Raw genomic sequence first — 21,539 nt, 5'->3', positions numbered from 1 at the left:
AATATCTAAGATGCAAACATATTTCATGTTAAAACTGAAATAGAGTAGCATCTTAAAAATCAATGGTATCTTTTTTTAATTTTTAATTTTATTTTTAATTGTGGTAAAAAAACAAAATTTACCTCAACCATTTTTAAGAGCTCAGTAATGTTAAGTATACTCCCATTATTGTGCAATAGATCTCTAAAATTTGTTCATCCTGTAAAACTGAAATTCTGTACCCACTAAATAGCAACTCCCCATTTCCCCCTCCCCCTATCCCCTGGGAGTCAGCATTCTACTTTCTAAGAGTTTAGATACTCTAGATAACTCATGTAAGTGGAATTATGCAGTATTTGTCCTTTTGTGACTGACTTTTTTCATATAGCATACTGTCCTCAAGGTTCATCCATGTTGGTAGCTTTTTTAAAACCACTGTGTGTGTAGATAGATATAGATATATACGTATCTCACATTTTCTTCATCCATTTATCCAATGACAGACATTTGGGTTGCCTCCACCTCTTGGCTATTGTGAATAATGCTACAACAAACATGAGTGTGTGCATTTCTCCATTTTATTGTAATTAAATGTAACAGGTGAAGAGTAGTTCATTGGAATGGATGTGGCATAATTTATTTAATCTCAATGTACATTTAGTTTGTTTCTAAAACCTTACTGTTATAAACAATGTTGCAGTGAACATTCCTATGACTACACTTTTACAGACCTCTTTTATGTCCTTAGGATACATTTCTAAAACTAGAATTGTTGACTGCAAGTATAAACACACAAGGCTGTTGCTACATAATACCAAATTTGCTTTAGAAAAGTTAAGCTGCTTTGCACATCTACCAACAGTGTTATTAATGTACCCATTTTTCTCTTAACTTAATCTGTCTTTTTAATTTTTAGCAGAGACTAGATGTTATAATTCAGAATTCACTGTCATATATATTAAATTTCTTTCCTCATTCCTTTCAGAGGGAACCCCTTACCTAGAATCTGGAATCAGCCTCTTCTCTGATGACCCTGAGTCTGATCCCTGTGAAGACAGAGCCCCAGAGCCAGCTCATGTCTGCAGCATGCCACCCTCAGCCTCTGCACTGAAATTACCCCAATTTCAAGCAGAAGAATCTCCCAGGAGTCCGGCTGCAGCTCATACTACTAATACTGCAGGGTGTAATGTGAGGGAAGAAAGTGTGAGCAGGGAGAAGCCAGAGTTGATACCTTCAACACAAAGAGGCAACAAAAGAATTTCTATGGTGGCATCAGGCTTGACCCCAAAAGAATTTGTGAGTGTATCCATATGTATTTCCCTAATGACTGAGCCTTCGTTGACATACCGCAATGGCTTTAAATGGGTACTAGCTGTGAATAACCTATAGGAAGAAATCTGGCAAACGAGCTCATTACTATGTAATTTAATTTCCATTACTAATTTCTGAAAACTTATACCTAGATAAAGCTATAGCATGGATTATTTTGTATGTATTTAGTAAAGGAAATAATTATTAAATTTGGCAGAAAGGTTATGGTTTTGAGTATAATCCAGAGCTTTTTTATTTTAATTTTCTTTCTATCTAAAAAAGCAAGGAGGTATAGCTCTACTCCCCAGAAGGCATCTTTTCCCCACCTTTGTTCACATCTGAGTGAACTTGCCAGCATGATTAACTAAATTTAAACTGGTTCCAAGTACATGGCCAGATAGTGGCATTTCTCCAGTGTTTATTTATCTTTATCCTGGCTTGTAACACTGTTATCCAGTAGCTTGCCCTGTCAGTTCTACCCTACAATAACCCATCCCTGTTAGGATTTTGACATCTCCTGCTAGAAACAGGAGTTGTTTTGTGCTGTGGAAAAATACCCATTAAAATATTAAGACCACTGAAACTTTGTTTCTGCTTGGATTGAGCATAGATTTCAGACATCATAGGAAATTTATCTCCCCTTAATTAATCACCATTAATTAATCATTAATTGAGTGAAGATTTCTTTAAAACCATGATAACACACCAGAGTATCAAACAGATTCAATAGTGGATGCTATTTATTGCACACTGAGAAATGATTCAGTCATTCTTAAGTATCTTTCTTAATATATCCTTCCTGGAATAGAAACCATTTCTCATCCTAGCTTCTCTATAGGTTAGCAGCTCAGCATGACCTCTGTGACCAGATGTGTCCCACTACTAAAAGGGCAAAGTAAGCCTTGTCTACCCTAGTAGATACAATGAATAAATTCTCATCAATAATGCCAGAATTCTCATCTCACAACCATGTGCCCAGAACAGCTATTTGCTCTAAAAATTCATACCTATGTCTGTTTATACTGCTCTTGATCTTTTGCCAACACATCTAAAATTCCCATTTATTCACTGAAAATTAGCGTTCCTTATTCCTTTGTTTTGTGAGATCAGCTTTTCCGAGAAGGCTAAAATGATCTAATCTTTCTTGCCATGGGCAATCCTGAACTGCAAATGAGACTCTAAGTGGCTTGGGTACATATTGTCTCTAAACAAGCAAAGAAGAAAACTTTTCAGCTCTATTCAGACTTGCCGAAGTGTGGTAAATTTATCATGAAAGCTGCTGACTGTATTACGCATGATTAATTCCGAAGCCTATATTAAGATGATCTTTTCAGCAGTTGCTCTTCTAACTGAACGCTGTTTCAAGGCGGGATTTCAGCAATTAATCAGTTCAGAATTGCTAATGATCCTGGCAAAGGGCAGTGGCAAAAGCCGGGGGGTGGGGGGAGGATGTCATTAGCTTCTCCAGCTTGCCTTTTTCAGTGCCCTGTGGCAGTATGGAGTGAGGCAGCATGAAAGAAAGACAGCCCACCCTCCATTGCAATCTCGTGGGGCACATAAATACTGGCGTGGGTGGTGATGACTAGTAAATGATGGAAATACTGGCGTGGGTGGTGATGGCTAGTAAATGATGGCCCTTGGTAAACAAAGTAATTTACCAAGAAGTAGCTGCTGATTATGTCAAATGTGTCTATAATGGATCTGGTTAATTTCTTTTACTGCCTATTGATTTTTTATTTGGTTGATAGATAATAGCTAGAAGACTCTAGATTTCTTTGGGGAAGAATATGAGTCTCTTCCAATCCTTCTCCTTAAGAGGAATTGATAGTTTTTGTACTGACCTTTAGAAGCATCTTGACTTGAACGTTTTAAAACTGTCAGCAGGTTGAATCTTGTTCTTAAGTGACATATCTGAGCATAACTTTCTGTATAGGCAAGTTACCTCTCAGCTTATAAAGTGTAGGCTGATAAATCTAAATTATAGTATAGTAGGGTGTCACTCTGCAAAGAAACTGTCTTAGGGAATCAAATGGTATCTGTTATTAAAAGGAAAATTAATATTATTTTGAATCCTTGGTTATAATTCCATGTCTGTTAGCACAGACTATTTTAGAGTTTCTTCCTCTGATTTGTACATAATTTTTATTAAATTACTATTTATTTTGAAACTTCATATTAGAATAAAAAGGATGTACCTTTTGTGAGAAAAATGGAGGTTCAAAGCTGGGATAACTAATACGCAAGCTGTGTTCTAGATGTAATTTATTATAATGTGATATTTGATTTGATTTCAGGTGCTTGTGCACAAGTTTGCCAGAAAACATCACATCACTTTAACTAATCTAATTACTGAAGAGACTACTCATGTCATTATGAAAACAGGTACACCAAGAACCTTTACAGAATATGCTGCATCTGTTGCATAAAACTACATGAAGAAATGGGCGTGTTTGTTAAGCATAGCATGGGTGACCGTCTTCCAATAGTCAATCAGTTATTGCTTGATGAAAGAAAAATAATAGTTTTGCTATTTCCTGACCCCCTTTTATTTTGTGTTAAGATTGGAGAGTGATGAGCCAGAACGATGAATCACTTCTCCTAGTCCACCCTGCCTGGACTACACTGTGTGAGGGCTTTCTGGGAAGGCAGAGCCCGAGTCCTGGAGGAACAAATGGGGCAAAGAGGGGAATGAGCAGAAGTGAGTCTTCACTCAGAATCTGGGTGGTTGGAAACCCTAGCTAGCTCCATGACCTCACTCCACTCCAACACCTAGTTTGAGTGTGGTTGAGAGTTTTACAGGAAACAAGTCCAGTTATCAGCTCTGAGATAGCCTAGCATATGAAAAAGAAAAAAGTGAAGGGAAAAATTCATTTGTCCTACACCTTCCCCTTTTTAAATCTTAAGTATGACTTGTGTGATGACAAGGGAGACCTCAGAGGCTTTTAGTTGACTGTAAGCTAAATCTGAGTAAACATTTCAGGACTGCTAACAAAGCTCATTTGAAATTGGGCCTTATTGATACAAGCCTAATGTCCAGAGCAAGTGAGGTGATGATCCCGACACCCTACCCCACTCCCACTGGAGCGAACACCTGGAAGGTGTGTGCTCTGTTTTGAGCACCATGCTTTCTTTTCATGCTGGTCCCTGACAACTGGAGAGTGTTTATCCAGAGGTAGATGAAGAGAATGGGGAAAAGGAATTCAAAGCAAGTCATTTGAAGGACAAATGAAGGAATGGGAAGACTTAAGGGAACAAGACAAGTGTCTTGAAATATCTGAAGAGTTGTTATCTGGAGGAGGAGTTAGGTTCACTCATGGGCTCCAGAAAGCAAAGACTGGTGCCTATGGCACACAGAAGATACAGATTGAAGCTCAACTCTTAAAACCTTCCTAACAAAATGGACTCCCTGGTCCTCTCCAGGGTGTTTCTGTTCATACAGCTGAAGGTTCTTGAGCACAGGGTCCAGACTTCTCGGCAGGCACATGCTGCCTTAGAACTTCTAAGAGCTCAGGTTTCTACTGTGTAAAGCTCATACTACAGGGTCAGGGGATAATGCTCACAGGAATCCGATGCCAAAACAAGTTACCATGAACTAAACTGTTTTAGAGATGAATGTCATTAAACTTGAATATATCTTAAGCTATGGGTTTGGATCAAGGCTGCTGATAGGTGAAAAGAAAACTTTAAAATGCAAGTTAAATCTAAAGTAGTTCAGTGTTTAAACTCAAAGGCAATACACTTGCTACTTTAAAACTAAAAATGAGCTAAGATTTCTGAGTTTAAAGCATATTATTAAGTCAACCTTCACAACAGTTAAACAAAAAGCTTTAAAAATTGTGAAGAGGGGCTTCCCTGGTGGCGTAGCGGTTGAGAGTCCGCCTGCCAATGCAGGGGACGCGGGCTCATGCCCCGGTCCGGGAAGATCCCACATGCCGCGGAGCGGCTAGGCCCATGAGCCATGGCCGCTGAGCCTGCGCGTCCAGAGCCTGTGCTCTGCAACGGGAGAGACCACAACAGCGAGAGGCCCGCGTACCGCAAAAAAAACAAAACAAAACAAAAAAAACCACTAAAAAATAAGCAGAAGTGATTCTTCAGCTACTGCTTGCTGAAATACATTGAAAAGAGAAAAACTATGAAAATACTATATTTTTATGCCTTGCAAGGGAATTAAGAATTAGGGGTTAGGATTCCCCAAGTAGAAGTTCTGGGAGTGAAAATTCATCATTGACATTTCAAATTTAGGATTTCAACAACACTGTTTTCTTTTCCTTTCACATGTCGTCATCCAGTAAAATAGATCTTGCCCGTCCACGTGTATCAATACTACCGACATGGGTAGTTCCCTGAGCACGCTGACAGACATCTTTAGCTGGCCTTGGCATCTAGAAGATAGGGCAGACACTTCCTGTGGTCTTAACTTCGTATCAGCCTTCTCCAGACTTCCAAAGATCCACACCTGCTGGTTAGAATTAGGGGTGCTTCCAGCCTCTGAGTCTATCACCAGGGGTGTTGGAATCATCAATCCAGATTGATCTCAAGTAGCATAAGGAGCGGGGCGCTCTAGCTTCTTATGGCAGCCCTTCCTGATTTTGTTTTCAACTTCTAATCCTTTGGATGTTTTCCATTCTGCAGATGCTGAGTTTGTGTGTGAACGGACACTGAAATATTTTCTGGGAATTGCAGGAGGAAAATGGGTAGTTAGCTATTTCTGTAAGTACCATATAATTTCTCCCATCCTCCCTTTAACACCTCAGAATTGCATTTTGACACCTAACATTTTAACACCTAAGATTTTTGCTGATGCTGAATCTGAATTACGAAAAGGTCTTTAGTGGTAACACTAAACTAGCTTTATCTTTAATGCATAGCTCTTTGTTCAGATAGCTAGTGATGTGGGGGAAAATGTATTTCTTTTTATAACTAATAGGACCTAATCTGCTCCTGGTAATGTTAGCATATGAACTAGGGATTTATTTAATGGTAGGCAGAAATCCATGTGCAGCAGGCACTTTTATAATGTTTAAATTAATCATCAACGGTGTCTCCAGAAGGAAATCTATTAAGGAGCTGTGGCTTTATAGAGAGAGGACCTCTATTCAGTGTTATTTCTCCCACACACTTATGTGAATCACTGCACCATCTACCCCCATGAAGGGAGGTCTTCTGCTCTTGTGTGACCTATCTTTTCTGTGATCTCTTTAGGGGTGACCCAGTCTATTAAAGAAAGAAAGATGCTGGATGAGGTAGGTACTTTTACAAACTAATCAGAAAGACTTGGTGCCATTGAGTCATACTGAGTCACGAAAATTTATCTGCTTCCTGCCTTGCACTACTTTCTGAAGATTTTCCTTGATGATGTGGATCATCAAGAGTTATGCGAGGGCTTCCCTGGTGGCGCAGTGGTTGAGAGTCCGCCTGCCGATGCAGGGGACACGGGTTTGTGCCCCGGTCCGGGAAGATCCCACATGCCGCGGAGCTGCTGGGCCCGTGAGTCATGGCCGCTGAGCCTGCGCGTCTGGAGGCTGTGCTCCGCAACGGGAGAGGCCACAACAGTGAGAGGCCTGCGTACCGCCAAAAAAAAAAAAGAGTTATGCAAGCAGGGACTTCCCGGGTGGTCCAGTGGTTAAGAATCCGCCTTCCAGTACAGGGGATGCAGGTTCGATCCCTGGTTGGGGGACTAAGATCCCACATGCGGCGGGGCGACTAAGCCTGTGTGCTGCAACTAGTGAGCCTGAGCGCCACAACTAGAGAGAAACAGGCCCACCTAAATCTTACACACATACACCTTTGTAGAAAACTCTTTCACAGTTGAAAAGAATCCTTCATATTAATATGCAAATGTATCTGTTTAGAAATCTGATTCCTTCAAAGAGATTTTATTTTACTCTTTGATACTGAGACCAGCGAGAGGTAAATAAGATAGAGCGTAGGAGGAGGAATAATTTTAGAACAGCCATCTTAGAGCTGCTGGTGACAACAGATCAGGCAAAATAAAATTAGCGAAAGCAGTTTTAAACTATTATGCACTAGTCAGCATATTCATAATTAATTAATTGATGTTTCTGTTGGTTTCATTCAGTGACTTATATTATTGGGAGCCTACTATGTGCTGGGCACCAGGGATACAGCAGTAAATAAGACTGATAGTTCCCTGCTGTGGTGGGATTCATGTTCTGTGGAGGGGAGATGCATAATAAATAAAGATGTGTTTAAAATACCAATAAACACTATGAAGAAATATATAGAACAACAGACTGGCGGTTGGCCGGGGACAGAGGTTGACTATTTAGGTAAGGAGACCCAAGAAGGCTTTCTGAAAAGCTTGAGCTGAGACCTAAAAGACAAGAAAGAATTGGCCTTGAAAAATGTAGGGGGCTTCCCTGGTGGCTCAGCGGTTGAGAGTCCGCCTGCCAATGCAGGGGACACGGGTTCGAACCCTAGTCCAGGAAGATCCCACATGCTGCGGAGCAGCTGAGCCCGTGCGCCACAACTACTGAGCCTGCGCGCCTAGAGCCCACGCTCCGCAACAAGAGAAGCCACTGCAATGAGAAGCCTGCACACCGCAATGAAGAGTAGCCCCTGCTCTCCGCAACTAGAGAAAGCCCGCGTGGAGCAACAAAGACCCAATGCAGCCAAAAATAAAATAAATAAATAAAAATAATAAATAAAAATTTTAAAAAACAAACAAAAAAAAATGTAGGGAACAATGGTATAGGCAGAATAGCAGCAAGCATAAAGGTCTTAAGATGGGAATGAGCTTGGTTTATTAAAGAAAAACAGGCCAGTATAGCCAGAGAGTTGTAATTGGTGAATCATATGTAGGCAGCAGAGGTTAGACAAGGGGTTGGAGAAGGTCATAGACAAGGGCCAGATCAGGTAGGATTTGGTGTAAGTCGTGGTAAGGAATTTGAATTTTATTCATAGGGTAATGAGGCCTGGAGATGGTAAGAAGAATTTGGTTTGAGATGTTTGGAAGATAGGACTTACTAATAGGTTAAATTGGAAGATGAGGTAAAGACAGGAATTGGGGTAATGCTTAGATTTTTGGCCTGAACAATGAAGTGGATGTTAGTGATGTTAATTAGATAAGGAAGACATGGGGGAGGAGCATCCTGGGAGGCCGGGGAGCAGGAGGCAGGAGTAGAATCAAGAGCTCTGTTTTAGGTGCATGGATTTGGGGATTTATAGGAGACCTCCGGGTAGAGAGGTTAGTAGGCACAGGGGTACAATCAGGTCTATAAATTTGAGGGTCATCTTCAAATAGATGACATGTTTATCACCAGACTCTTCTCACTCACGTGACTAGGAAATACTAAGAGTTCTTTCACCTAATAACAACCTGTGGTTATACCCATGACTTTATTATTCTTCCTAATTCTCTTGGCAACAGATGTGGTCTCCCCTGCAATCTGAGTTTCAGTAAGAATTGTTTCTAAGCATTCTTCCCCAGAATTCTCCCCAAACCTCTAACCTCCCTAATCCTATTATTCTTTATTCCCCCAGCCTTGGCTAGTCCAAATAGTGATTATGAAAAGCCTCTTACTTTCTTCAGTATTAAATGTATATTTTATTATTTTGGTTTCATTAACTGTAAATCTCTCAATGGAAATCTGAGAAACCCTTATTTCTTTAGGTGGTAATACACATTAATTTAAGAGATCAGGAATTCTCCAGTTATCTTTATAACAGCAGACTATTAGCAGTTTAAATGCTAAGTGAATGTTCTGAGAGGAGATAGATGTTGCAAATTAAAATACGTTAAGTCCCAGTGAGGTGAAAAGCCAATTGTTAGTTTCTGCCCACAAAGATTTGCTTCAATGAATTGATTTCAGCAGCTGAGATGCTGGTCATTTCATGCAGTCCACCAGAAAAGATGATTTGGGGGAGATAGGGTTCAAAACTGCCTGGCAATATCTGATTCCTTAAATATGATGTATCTCCTCTGTTTCCATTGAAGGAGGCTTCTCTTTCTCTGACCCCTGTGGTTTGGGCTTGGGTTTCTTTCAGCATGATTTTGAAGTCAGAGGCGATGTTGTCAATGGAAGAAACCATCAAGGCCCAAAGCGAGCAAGAGAATCCCAGGACAGGAAGGTAAAGCCCTCCTCCCCCATGTTGGCAAAAAACCTACCCACCCCTCTGCATTCCTGCCCACTTCGTGGAGATGGTCTCATTCATCTTGTAAGGGGCCTTACAAGATGGCCCCTTACACTGCTAGAATACCAAGTAGGTGCATTCATATAGTTTTTTTAGTTCTTCTGGAACAGCAGAGTAAATAAGTACAGTCATTCCTCAGTACCCTTGGGGGATTGGTACCAGGACCCCCTGCAGATACCAAAATCCAAAGATGCTCAGGTCCCTTTTATAAAATGGTATAGCATTTGCATGTAACATCCTCCCACATACTTTAAATCAACTCTAGATTAATTCTAAGACCTAGTACAGTATAAATGCTATGTAAATAGTTGCCAAAAAGCAGATTCAAGTTTTGCTTTTTGGAACTTTCTGGAAGAAAAATTTTTTTTTCAAATATTTTCCATTGGCAGTTTTTTTTTCAAATATTTTCCATTGGCAGTTTAGTTGAATCTGCGGAAGCGGAACTTGTTGGATACAGTAGGCCAGTGGGCCAACTCTATTATCCGATTTATGAATGAGGGAGCTTAGAGGTTTAGAGAAGTTATATAATTTGGGTTTCATTCTAGGGTGCAAATCTTAGCTGATAAATGGCAGAGCTGGGATTTGAGACAGATGTGAATCTAAAACCTTTGCTCTTTCTACTTCACGATGGTGTCTTTCTCTACAGCAGTGTGGTAAGTGCTGTGAGGGGGATGTACCCAGGCTGTCTGTGGAAGCACAGAAGAGAAAGTGATTGATAATCAATAGCTGACATCTGTGTAATGTTCACTATATCCAGGGACTGCTCCAAACACTCGACCCTATCTTAACTAAACAATTTTACAGCAACCCTGGGAAGCGTGTACTATAATTATGCCTATTTTATAGATGAGAAAATTAAGGATGAAAGAGGTTGAGTAAATTGCCCAAGCTCACACAGCTAGTTGTGAACCCAACTAGGAGCTGAACCCAACTAGAACCAGTCTCCCTCCAGAATCTGAGCTCTTAATGACAATACCATAGTTTCCTGGCACATTATAGAAGTTTTCACCCAGGAGAAAAATTGATTATTCTAACAACTTTACAAATGAAAGACTAGAGGCCCAGGAAGATTCAGTGACCTTCTTCCCCAGATCATACTGTAACAGATGATGTAGCCAAAATTATGTTGTTCTCTCAAGGAGAAATCCAGGCAAGATTTCACACCAGCCTGTCAGGCCTGAGTTGGCTGCTCTTGGGTCACTGGCTGAGTGCTTATGCTCCTGGTCTGCATTTCTTCCTTTTTCAAGTGTGTACCACTGGGCATGTCAGAACATCCACATACGGAGCACCTCCTGTTCCTTTATAGAACTTGAGAGAGAACCAACAGAGATGATTTTCTAAGGAAAACTGCTTTGGGAGATGATCACGAATCAAGCCCTGGAGCTCTGAACCCTTGGGGTCAGCCCACCCTCACCCTCTGAGCCTATCAAGTAACTTCTAGATGCCAAGAAAAGCTGCTGGCCCTGTTTCTCCTTCTGCCTGCACCTGAGGGGAGCTCTGTGTGAGCCAGTCCTATGTTTTATTCCACTGGATACAAGGCAGAATCAGCACCAGATTCTTCCCTCCTTGAAAGGAAGTTCCGGCATTTGGAGTTTCGCCCTGCATTTGGGGTGGCGGTTGTGGAACGTGCCTGGTCAAAGTAGTGTCATTCTGAAAACACCACGTGTCACTGTAGCGTTCTCTTGTGGAAGAGAAATGTATTTGTAGAGGTGAAACTTCAAATTTCTGATCTCATAACTAGACATCCTCATCAGTGAGTGTCAGCCTGGATGTAAAAATTCCTAATCTTGGGCTTCCCTGGTGGCACAGTGGTTAAGAATCTGCTTGCCAGTGCAGGGGACACGGGTTCGAGCCCTGGTCCGGGAAGATCCCACATGCTGTGGAGCAATTAAGCCCTTGCGCCACAACTACTTAGCCTGAGCTCTAGAGCCCACCTGCCACAACTATGGTAGCCCACATGCCTAGAGCCCATGCCCCGCAACAAGAGAAGCCACCACAATGAGAAGCCCGCGCACCACAACGAAGAGTAGCCCCCGCTCGCTGCAACCAGAGAAAAGCCCGCACAGCAACGAAGACCCAACGCAGCCAAAAATAAATAAAATTTTTAAAAAATTCTTTATCTTTTGTACTTTTTGTGTCAACATTTGGCTCCAGCTGGCCACCTGAGGAGAACTTTTAGCATTATGAGCATCTAGATCCTGCCAACAGGTTGGAGATGCAGTTTATTCATACAGATAGTGAGAATGGCACAGGTGGAGGCTGTCACATACAACAGAAACAGACTTGTCCTGCTGTCTGTCCTTGTTCCTCTGACTGAGATTGAAATGGGATGGGGGGGGAGTGGGCATTTGCTAAAAGGCCATCTTGTATTTTTAGCTTCCTGATTTTTCTCTACCCCAGTCTCTCTTATTTGAAGGGAGGTGAGTTCTAGGCCTAGACAATTTTCATTTTAGTAGAATGGGGAGAAAGAAAAAGGGCCAAGAGAACAAAGGTTACCTAAATGGTATGTATCCAGCCAACTGACACAAAGTTAGATTTGTTCTTTGAAACGATACCCAAGTCCTTCCCTAAGAATTCATGCCAAAGCATGTGTAAGAATTTGCCTGTCCAACAGAGTAGCCACCAGCCACAAAGCTGTTTACATTGTAATTAACGAAAATTAAATAAAATAGGAAGTTGAGTTCCTCACTCACCCTAACCACATTTCAAGTGCTCATTAGCCACATGTGACTCCTGGCCACCTTATTAAAGCAAATATAGAATATTTCCACCAAAACAGAAAGATCTTTCGGACAGTCTGTTGAGCACTCTAAGTGGAAGAGGTACCTGCAAGGTGCATTGTGATCTGTGTCTCCTGAAAATTTAGGCAGTAAGCTCAGTGAGGAGAGGCACAACCAGGCTTCCCTTCTAGATTAAAAACAACTTAGGTTGTTGAAGGAACAAGGGCCATTCGTAGAGCAGTGTGAAGGCAGGAACAGATGTTCTGGGGCCAGGAGAAAAGGAGCAGGTACACTAAAATAAACATAGACCTCTCTGCCAGTTAGGGTCAGGGTTAGTATTGATGTATATATCAAATCTGGATAAACATCAAACTTCAGCTGATAGTTTGAATCTCTTGCCATCCAAGCCTTTTATTAAACATAAAGGAGGACCAATTTTTTTCTTCTTGTCTCTAACGAGAAGTAAAATTACCTGCAGAGGTCATCAGGGAAGAGCCTGGACCTGATTGGTGGCAAGGTGGGATGCCCAGCCCTTGAATGACAAAGTATGACTATAGGGTAGATCAGATACATACACACATGAAAAAAAGTCTAAAATCCATCAGTGTTTTGGACATTGGGCTGATTGTCTCTGGGAAGTAGCAGCAGAAATTATCAGGTGGTAAAGAAAAGAAAAGGAAAGTTCTTATGATATCGCTTATATGTAGAATCGTAAAAAAAGGGAGGGGTACAAATGAACTATTTACAAAACAGAAGTAGTCACAGATATAGAAAACAAACTTATGGTTACCAGGGGGTAAGTCGGGGGAAGGATAAATTGGGAAATTGGGACTGACATATACACACTACTATATATAAAATAGACAGCTAATAAGAACCTGCTGTATAGCCCAGGGAACTTTACTCAATACTCCGTAATGGCCTATATGGGAAAAGAATCTTAAAAAAAAAAAAAAAGTGGATATATATATAAATGTATAACTGATTCGCTTTGCCGTACACCTGAAACTAACACAACACTGTAAATCAACTATAATCCAATAAAAATTTTAAAATTTTTTTAAAAAAAGGAAAGTTCTTCATTTTTGAGAGTCTCTATATTGCTTTTTATAAAAACCCATATCTTTTATAACTAATGTTTCTTTCTCTCCACCCCTCTGTCCCTCTCTTCTCCCAGATCTTCAAGGGCTTAGAAATCTGTTGCTATGGACCGTTTACCAATATGCCCACAGGTAAGAGACTGACTGGGAGAACTGCCGAATCCAGCACCAGCCTTTCCCCTATGTCATCATCTTAATGGGGGTTTCCTCATATGGGTGAGATATTCCAGAGGTTATTCTATTTCTCTAGCACTTGTCAGACAAAACCACACCAAAACATTAGCCCATGGCAAAAAAACTAGCCCTGTGCCCCTTCTCAAGAGCTAGAAGGCAGTGAAGAGTTAGGATCTAGGACACAATATGTTCTGTGCTCAGTGGGGTAGAGCTGCTTTTACTGCCCTTTGGTCTAAGAAAGGGGGGAAATAATAAGTTAGGGAGAAGATACCTTTTGGGTTTGTAAATGTCAAGAAGGAATTCTGCTCCTCCTAAACCATCTCCATTTGATACAGAGATGAGAGCACAACAGCTGCATAAGCCCTGTGGGCCTGGGGCCCCACATAGGCCCAGAGCAGAGGGAGACTCTTGATGAACATTTTCTAATTAAATTTGACACTGAATGTGATGTTATGTTGAGGAGTGCTATGTGGCTCAGCTCGGAAGTTGTGAGGCACTGAGGCCCTGGGGTGTGCCTAGATTTGGTTCGTTCTTTTCCAGACAAAGGCTACCCACCTTTTCCTCTGTACCCACTTCTGCCCCCAGGATCAGGTCCTCTTACTCCCCCGAAGTCAGCCTTGGCATCTGGTCAGGGACAGATGAGTGGCAGCAAAAGAACCTGGCAAAGTAATTTTGATTCTGTATTGGTTATTGATTGGGTGTTCATGAAATTTCCAAGCGCCACTCAAAGGTTTCTCAGGGTTTTTGTACTTTGGTATAATGAGAACGAGGGTCTCTAGCAGCTGTCATTTTGGAGGTAAGTTAATTGACCTCGGTTCACTCAGCCAAACAGGAGCACCTCAGCAATCCTCAGAAACGGGCTGATGGTAAAGAGACCCAGAGGTGACCAGGAGCCACCCAGTGGTCAGTTCTGCTGCTTTTCCAGGTCCAAGTGGAACATCTCTTCTGATTTTTTCAAGTGATTTGATTCCAGCTCAGCATATAGCCTTTCCCCACTGACGTGCTGAGTCTCTGTCCAGGATGACTTGTATTTTCTCTTGACTGAATGAATTATCTTCCTATCTCTTGACATTTACAATAATTACCACCAAGTATGGTGCTGTCAGTGGCTGTGATTATCAATCACCAACACAGAATTAGGCAAGGAAGGAGGGATGGTGGGTAGGTAGTTTTTCACAGTGTCTTAGCCAGCAGTTTAGCAAATTAATGGAAATGAGATCTTCGATTTTTTTTTTTCTTTCTTTCATTTGACTTTCAGACCTTATCTACCAAGTGGCCTTATGGGGACTGATAACCAAAGTAGGTAGCATATCCGTAGCAAATTGACTTAGAATTTGTAGTTTAAGGCCTTTCCGTCCCTTTGGAGCAGAGAAACAGGGACTCTTCCACTGAGAAGTCTTGCTGTAAGCCTTCATCCAGAGGAGCGTGGGGTAGAGAGCCCAGTTAAATATGTAGATTACTGTGGTGATTTTAGGTCTAAATGTCTTATTTAGATCAGCTAGAGTGGATGGTGCATCTGTGTGGGGCTTCTGTGGTGAAGGAGCCCTCATCATTCACCCTCAGCCAGGTAAGTGTTTGGTGCCCTGTCGGGGGAGGACACTGTTCTGTCCTGAGATTGAGCGAGGCAGCACCTTTCAGTCCCTATGAACCCCCCAGTGTAGCCTTGGAAGCCTCACTTCACCCTCACCCTTCTCTGCCCATGTACCTGTGCCAGAAGACTCCATCTGTAAGGGATAAGTAAGGGCTTGAGAGCTACAAATACTAAACAGACCCAGGGAAGGCTCTTTCCCTCTGACCCTTCCTTTTTGACATGTGCCCTTCCCCCTCCTTTGCATGGTTGCCCCCAGAGTAGTGTGCTTCAGCAAGCTATCAAGAAATGGTGAAGTGACTGTCGCAAAAGTCCTGCTCTGATACCCTCAATGCTGTTTCCTTTCTGGGGGTACAGGGTACTCAACCAGTTGTGGTCGTGCAGCCAGATGCCTGGACAGAGGGCGGTGGCTTCCATGGTGAGTCTTGCTGTAAGCCTTCATCCAGAGGAGTATGGGGTAGAGGACCCAGGTTAAGCGTGCAGATTACTGTGGTGATTTTAGGCCTAAATGTCCTGTTTAGATCAACTGGAGTGGATGGTGCACCTGTGTGGGGCTCCGGAAGGCCATAGGCACGTACCTGCGTCATATGGGGTGGGAAGAGTTTGATTCAACACAGGTCACCCGGTGCTTCATTAATGTAGTTCTCAGCACATTCTAGGCGCTCAATAAATATTTGTTGAATGAATGGCTAAAATGTCCTTTTAAAACTTTTTTGTTGTTTGTTTTGCATTATAAAAGTACTGCATGAACTGTTTCCGGGAGGGGGGGATGTGCTTAAATATGAAAATTCATCACATAAAATATAAATGAGCACAAACACAGCAAAATAATCCCAGCAATCCCACCACTTGGAGATGATCACCAGAAAATTCTACCAGGCCTGGTTGTGTATGTATGTACACACATATATTTTATACAAATGTGATCATGCTCATCACACTGTTTTGCTTTTTCACTTAAGATATGGCAAACATGTTTCCACGTCATTAAATTGCAATGCTGTTTTGCTCTCTCTGGTGACTTTTCCTTTAACAGATTGGAGCTCATGTTAATAAAGTTGCCAGAGGCTATAGGCTTTCACCAGCAGTCAGTCCTCAGGCTTTTTATGTCCTGAAGCACTGCTGAAGATCAGTGATATTGCTCCTGCCTAAGTCACTCTAAGAACTCATCCAACTGGTTGCCCCGAGTAGATTGACTACAGTCTGGTCTGGGGAAATGTGAATTGACACTAATCTCTGCTTGTGTTCTCTGTCTCCAGTCATCGGGCAGATGTGTGAAGCACCTGTGGTGACCCGAGAGTGGGTATTGGACAGCGTAGCCCTCTACCAGTGCCAGGAGCTGGACACCTACCTGATACCCCAGGTCCCCAGAGCTGCTGCTGATTCCAGCCTGCCATGTATATAGGGGATAGGGCCCATCTCTGCAGGACCTCAAGAATGAGCTTAAGAAATGACCTTTTTCCAGGCCCAGGGAAAGGCCTCTTCAGTCCTTCCACAGCCCCGATTCCTAAATATTTTATGTACATCAGCCTGAAAAGAACTTCTGGCTCTGCAAGGGTCCCTTAAAGATTTTCTGCTTCAAGTCTCCCTTTGAAATCTGCCATGAGCACAAAATTGTGGCAACTTTTCACCTGAAAAGAATTTAAAACCATTTAAACCCCACCAATTGAGCAAGATGCTGATTCATTATTTATCAGCCTTATTCCTCGTCCTGGGGCTGTCGGCTTCGAGCTGGAGGCAGAGTGGTTGGTCTCAGGAGAAAAGCTGGTTTCCCTAAATTTGTTTCCCAAAACCCTTGTGTTCTTAAAGTCCAGGAGTCAGATCCTTCAATGGAAGGTGAGTACTTGGGGATCTGTGCTGTGACTTATAATCAGAACAGTCCTTGGACAGCTCTCAAGTGTTGGAGTGGAGCATTGGGGAGGAAATCCAGAGGCGGTAATGGATATAATATGAAATTTGAGGGTTAATTAGAGGAGAGGGGAGTCTTGCTGACCCTGATCTCCAAAAGTCTGGGCTATAGTTGCTGGGCTTCTAAAGAATTTCTTAGCACTCATGTGCTCTGAAACAGCAGAATCTTTTCAAGAATTCTGGTGTCCAAAGAGAATCTTCTAATTCCCCATTAGTGACAAATAAAATGTTTTTTGTTGTAGCTCTGATATGTAACCCATTCCTCTTGAAATATAAGATCTCTGATATGAATATTTCATGTCTGTAAGATGATGGATCCCACCAGGAAAGGAGCTGTTTGCTTTCCTTGAGGTAATTTTTTTCCCTTTGCTCCCTATTGCTGAACTGTACAGATTCATAAATAATTTTGTTTGCTTAAGGAAGAGAAAGTGTTTTTCATAAACTCATTATCCAGGACTGTTTATAGCTGTTGGAAGGACTAGGTCTTCCTTAGCCCCCCAGTGTGTGCAGGCAGTAAAGACTTGATTGTACAAAATATGTTTTGTAAATGTGCTTTTCACCTGGAAATAAACTTGGTAGCAAACACTTCCACCGAGTATGACTGTTCTGAAGGCTCACACCTGCAGACTTTCTCAGAGCCTTTTCTCACTGTACTTTCATCTCCTCATCTGTAAAACGGGGATGATAATAGTACCTACTTCCTAGGGTTATCAAGGGGACTTCAAAACATTATAGGGCTTCCCTGGTGGCGCAGTGGTTGAGAGTCTGCCTGCCGATGCAGGGGACACAGGTTCGTGCCCCGGTCCGGGAAGATCCCACATGCCGCAGAGCGGCTGGGCCCGTGAGCCATGGCCGCTGAGCCTGCGTTTCCGGAGCCTGTGCCCCGCAACGGGAGAGGCCACAACAGTGAGAGGCCCGCGTACCACAAAAAAAAACCCTTTTTATATTTGTTTTCTATTGCTGCCATAACAAATTGTCACAAATCTAGTGGCTTAAAACTACATCCATCTATTATGTTTCGGGTCTCATAAGACCAAAATCAAGGTGCCAGCAGGGCAGGCCTGTGTTCCTTCTTGGAGGCTCTGGGGATGAATCCGTTTCCAAGCTCATTTCATGTTGTCCGAATTGTTCCTTGCACTCCTAGGACTAAGCTCTCTGTTTCCTTGCTGGCTGTCGGCCAGAGGTCATCCTTAGCTTCTAGAGGCCACCCACATTCTGGACTCATGACCCCATACCTCCATCTTCAAAGCCAGCAATGGCTGATCAAATCCGTCTCACTTTTGGAATTTCTCTGACTTCCCCTTCTGCCTCATCTCTGTAACTCCTGTCAAAGAAATTTCTGTTTTTAAGGGCTCAAGTGGTGAGATTGTGCCCACCAGGTAATCCAGGGTGATCTCCCTATCCTAAGGTCCAGAACCATAATTACAGTTGCAAAGTCCCTTCACAGCATTACCTAGCTTACTGTTTGATTGAATAACGCCCGGGGCCAGAAATCTAGGGAGGACGTCTTTGGAATTCTGACAACCACTCCCGTTTAACATGCTTAATCCACTGATAACAGTCTGTATCATCTTTTGTTGGTCTTTACTCTGTTCAGAGATTGGAATTCTCTTTCAGGCAAAGAGGATGAAATCCTTGCACAATTCAATACTGCCTTCCTTGTAAGGAGGGTGGTGGGTAGGTGAGGGGAGAAGTAGAGAAAATGGGACTAACTGCCGTTATTACATTTTCATATCGTTTAGTCTTCATCACAGCTCTGTGAAGTGGGTATTTGTCACCTCATTTGAAGAATAGGAACTGGAAATACAGGATTTTGCTCAGAGTTTGCACAGCTAATAAACGACAATGCGAAGATCCAAACCCATGCCCCTTCCATCCCATCATTCAGCTTTCCACCTGCATCCGTCACTGACCCCAGGTCAGAAGGCACTGGTTCAAGCCTCAAGGGAATTTGGGGAGAGGAGCGGACTGGGAGGGGAACTAGCACTCTGGCTTTATGGCCTGTGGTGGGAGGCGGTAGAAAGTTCCTGCCTCCAAGTGGCCGCTCTCCCTGGGAAAGCAGCCCTAGGCAAGGGGATTTACAGGCTTGGATCACGGCTACTTGTTTTGTCCACTCCCATCCAGCTTTCCAGCTTAGGGTTTCTTATCTTTCAGCTGTCAGGACCTGCCAGTTCAGCCTTGCCCACTGTGTGACCTCTCTCGGGCCCACGCCAGCTTCCTGTCCACCTAGCAGGGAGTCCGTAAAGGCAGGCAAGAAGCAAGTGCTTCCCAGTCTTCGGTCAAAAATGTCTCATTTCCAGTGACAAGCCATGGCTTACTGGACCCTGGGGGTAAGCTAGGCCTCATCCTGCTGCCCCCATCACTGATGGGTTAATAGAAAAAACAACATCTATGTAGTACATCCTGCCTTCCCAGGAATCCTGGGTGAAAGCAGAGACAACTAAGACACATTTAGAAGTTTTCTGTAATTGTCTCTCAAGGTCTCCCAACAAATGTCCACCCAGTCTGTTTTTCCAGCTCTGCATAACCTCTCCCAGAAGTCAGCTTCTGGCCCTGGCCTCAGGATGATTGGCAGAGCTTAAGAGTCCTATCTGAAGATGGAGTAAAGCTACCTGCTTTTTTGACCTCTGCTTTAAGATATCCTCCCACTTTTCCATCCCACAGTCTTCAGCCCTTTCTGGGCACAGCTGCATTTTGGGAACTAGTTCCTGTACTGTCTTTATCTCATTTCACGAAATGAACTTCTGCAAAGAAGCTGGAAAGAAGGAGAAGAGGAGGGGTTATCATGCAGGTGCAGGGAGGGGGGCCTAGAGAAGAGCTCCTAGATTATCTCCCTCCCAAAAAGTGCAACCAGGATCATCCACAAAGTATCGGCTCAAAAACATGCGGGGGAAGAAGAAAGGAATCAGTGTTGGGGGGTTGGAGTGGAAGGAGCCAGGCTGCCCAGAGTGTATCCTGTGAAGGCTGCGAGGAGCAGATAAGGGCAGCCCCAGAGGCAGGCAGTGAGGAGAGCAGGGCCGGGTGAGGGGGAACTGCAGATCTACCCACAGAACCTGAGAGAGAATGGAGCTCACTGGCCAGGGACTGTGGGAGCTTGCTTATCAACGGCTGTGAGATGACTGAGCCAGAGGCCCCTGTACCGTACTTCAGGGCTGCCTAGCTCCCTCCAACAGGCTTTAAATCTGCCCATACCGAGGAGAAAATTAAAGAAATGGATCTGGGCAAATAGAAAATTAAGGAGAACTGAAGAGAAAATTGAGAACTGTGGAGAGCACGGATTAGGGAGGTGCAGGAGGAAGCAGATCCTGAAATGAGTCTCAACGATCAGGAAAATCTAAGTAATGGTTTGAGGGGCTAGAAGAAATGGAAAACAGGAGAGACTCCCTGCACATTATGGAGGCCAGCAAACAAGAGCTCTGGAGACCTAGTTTCAGGGACCCAGAATGATAAGGCAGGTTAGGACAGTGATTCTCAAACCGTGGTCCCCTGATGGGGAATGGGGTGGAGGGGGTGGGGGCGGGCAAAACCTGTTAGATATGCAGATTCCAGGGCCTCACTCCAGAACTACTGAATCACAACTAGGGGAAGAGCCCAGCAGTCTGTGATTCTGAAGCAAGCTCAGGTTTGAGAACCACTGGCTTAGCGTAAGGGGCTGCTAATTGGTATAAAATGTTACCTACTGTCTATCTTTTGTCTCTAGGAAGATCTTGGGCCTGTTAAGGAAAACTAAGGTTCCCAAGCTGGTGAGTGGTTCTTATCTACAAAGTTGCAGCAGCTAGCTCCAGTTGACTCCAGAATGGCTCTTTAAACAAATACAAAGCAAAGGACAAAGATTAAATTATATTAGCAACCTAGGAGAAGAGCCAGACTGCTTAAAACAACAGCTAGAGGTTTAGGAGGTTTTATTAATATTTAAATTGCAGTGAAACCACAGCTGTAGCTTTTGACTCCAGCATAGAGATATGCAAATGTGGCTTTCCAAAGAAAGGCAATTTCAGACAGCCCTCCAGGTAATGAGAACAAGTAAAACAAATGATTTTGTAATTTACCTTTATTGACCGATGGAGATCAAGGTACAGACAATCCTTACCCAGCGAGAGTCGGCCACCAGCGGGCCCTGTGAGGGGAGGATGGAAAGCTGGCCTGGAGGGAGAAAGGCAGGGAGACACGGAGTGATGACAGGAAAGGCCCAAGGAGGGCAAAACAGGAGGCAGGTGGGAGATGACTCAATTAAAAAGGAAGAGAAATGGGGTCTGTGGACCATCGATCTTGCCAGCTCTCAGGAGCAACAACAATAATAATCATAAGCGACTGTCACGTGCCACACTCCTCAGTGCCAGGCACTATTCCCAACTTACCAGTAAGGGAAATGGCACTTCGAGAGGTCAGGCAACTTGCCCAAGATCACACCACAAAAGGAGGTGGCAAGACTTTGATGCAAACAAGATTTGTGTGAGGCTAAACTGTGCTGGGAACCAGTCCTAGGAGGTGATAACAACAAGGTTAATGACTGACGGGGCCACTACGTGCCCGGTTTCGTAGTGGACTCTGTATGCTAGGGTTGTGGAAGGGAGGGAGGAGGAGCTTACTATTCAATGGGTGGAG

General features: G+C 43.2%; 1 protein-coding gene across 9 annotated transcripts in view; it reads left to right on the top strand.

Annotated features, from left to right (window-relative positions):
- BRCA1 (BRCA1 DNA repair associated) overlaps nt 1–17,544 on the top strand; it is a 62,427-nt gene extending 44,883 nt beyond the window's left edge. For all 9 annotated transcript variants that reach the window (XM_079904266.1, XM_079904273.1, XM_079904271.1 and 6 more), the window contains exons 15-23: nt 965–1,275; nt 3,585–3,672; nt 5,923–6,000; nt 6,493–6,533; nt 9,298–9,381; nt 13,342–13,396; nt 14,932–15,005; nt 15,384–15,444; nt 16,286–17,544. In XM_079904266.1, coding sequence (XP_079760392.1) covers nt 965–1,275; nt 3,585–3,672; nt 5,923–6,000; nt 6,493–6,533; nt 9,298–9,381; nt 13,342–13,396; nt 14,932–15,005; nt 15,384–15,444; nt 16,286–16,431 — 938 coding nt within the window. In that variant the 3' untranslated portion in view covers nt 16,432–17,544. The remainder of the gene's footprint in view (nt 1–964; nt 1,276–3,584; nt 3,673–5,922; nt 6,001–6,492; nt 6,534–9,297; nt 9,382–13,341; nt 13,397–14,931; nt 15,006–15,383; nt 15,445–16,285) is intronic.
- The last annotated feature ends 3,995 nt before the right edge of the window (nt 17,545–21,539 follow it).

The sequence above is a fragment of the Stenella coeruleoalba genome (genome assembly GCF_951394435.1).
Source record: "Stenella coeruleoalba genome assembly, chromosome: 19".
Classification (NCBI taxonomy): Eukaryota; Metazoa; Chordata; class Mammalia; order Artiodactyla; family Delphinidae; genus Stenella; species Stenella coeruleoalba.
The sequence above is the reverse complement of the archived record's forward strand: the minus strand, read 5'-3'. Positions and strand labels throughout refer to the sequence as shown.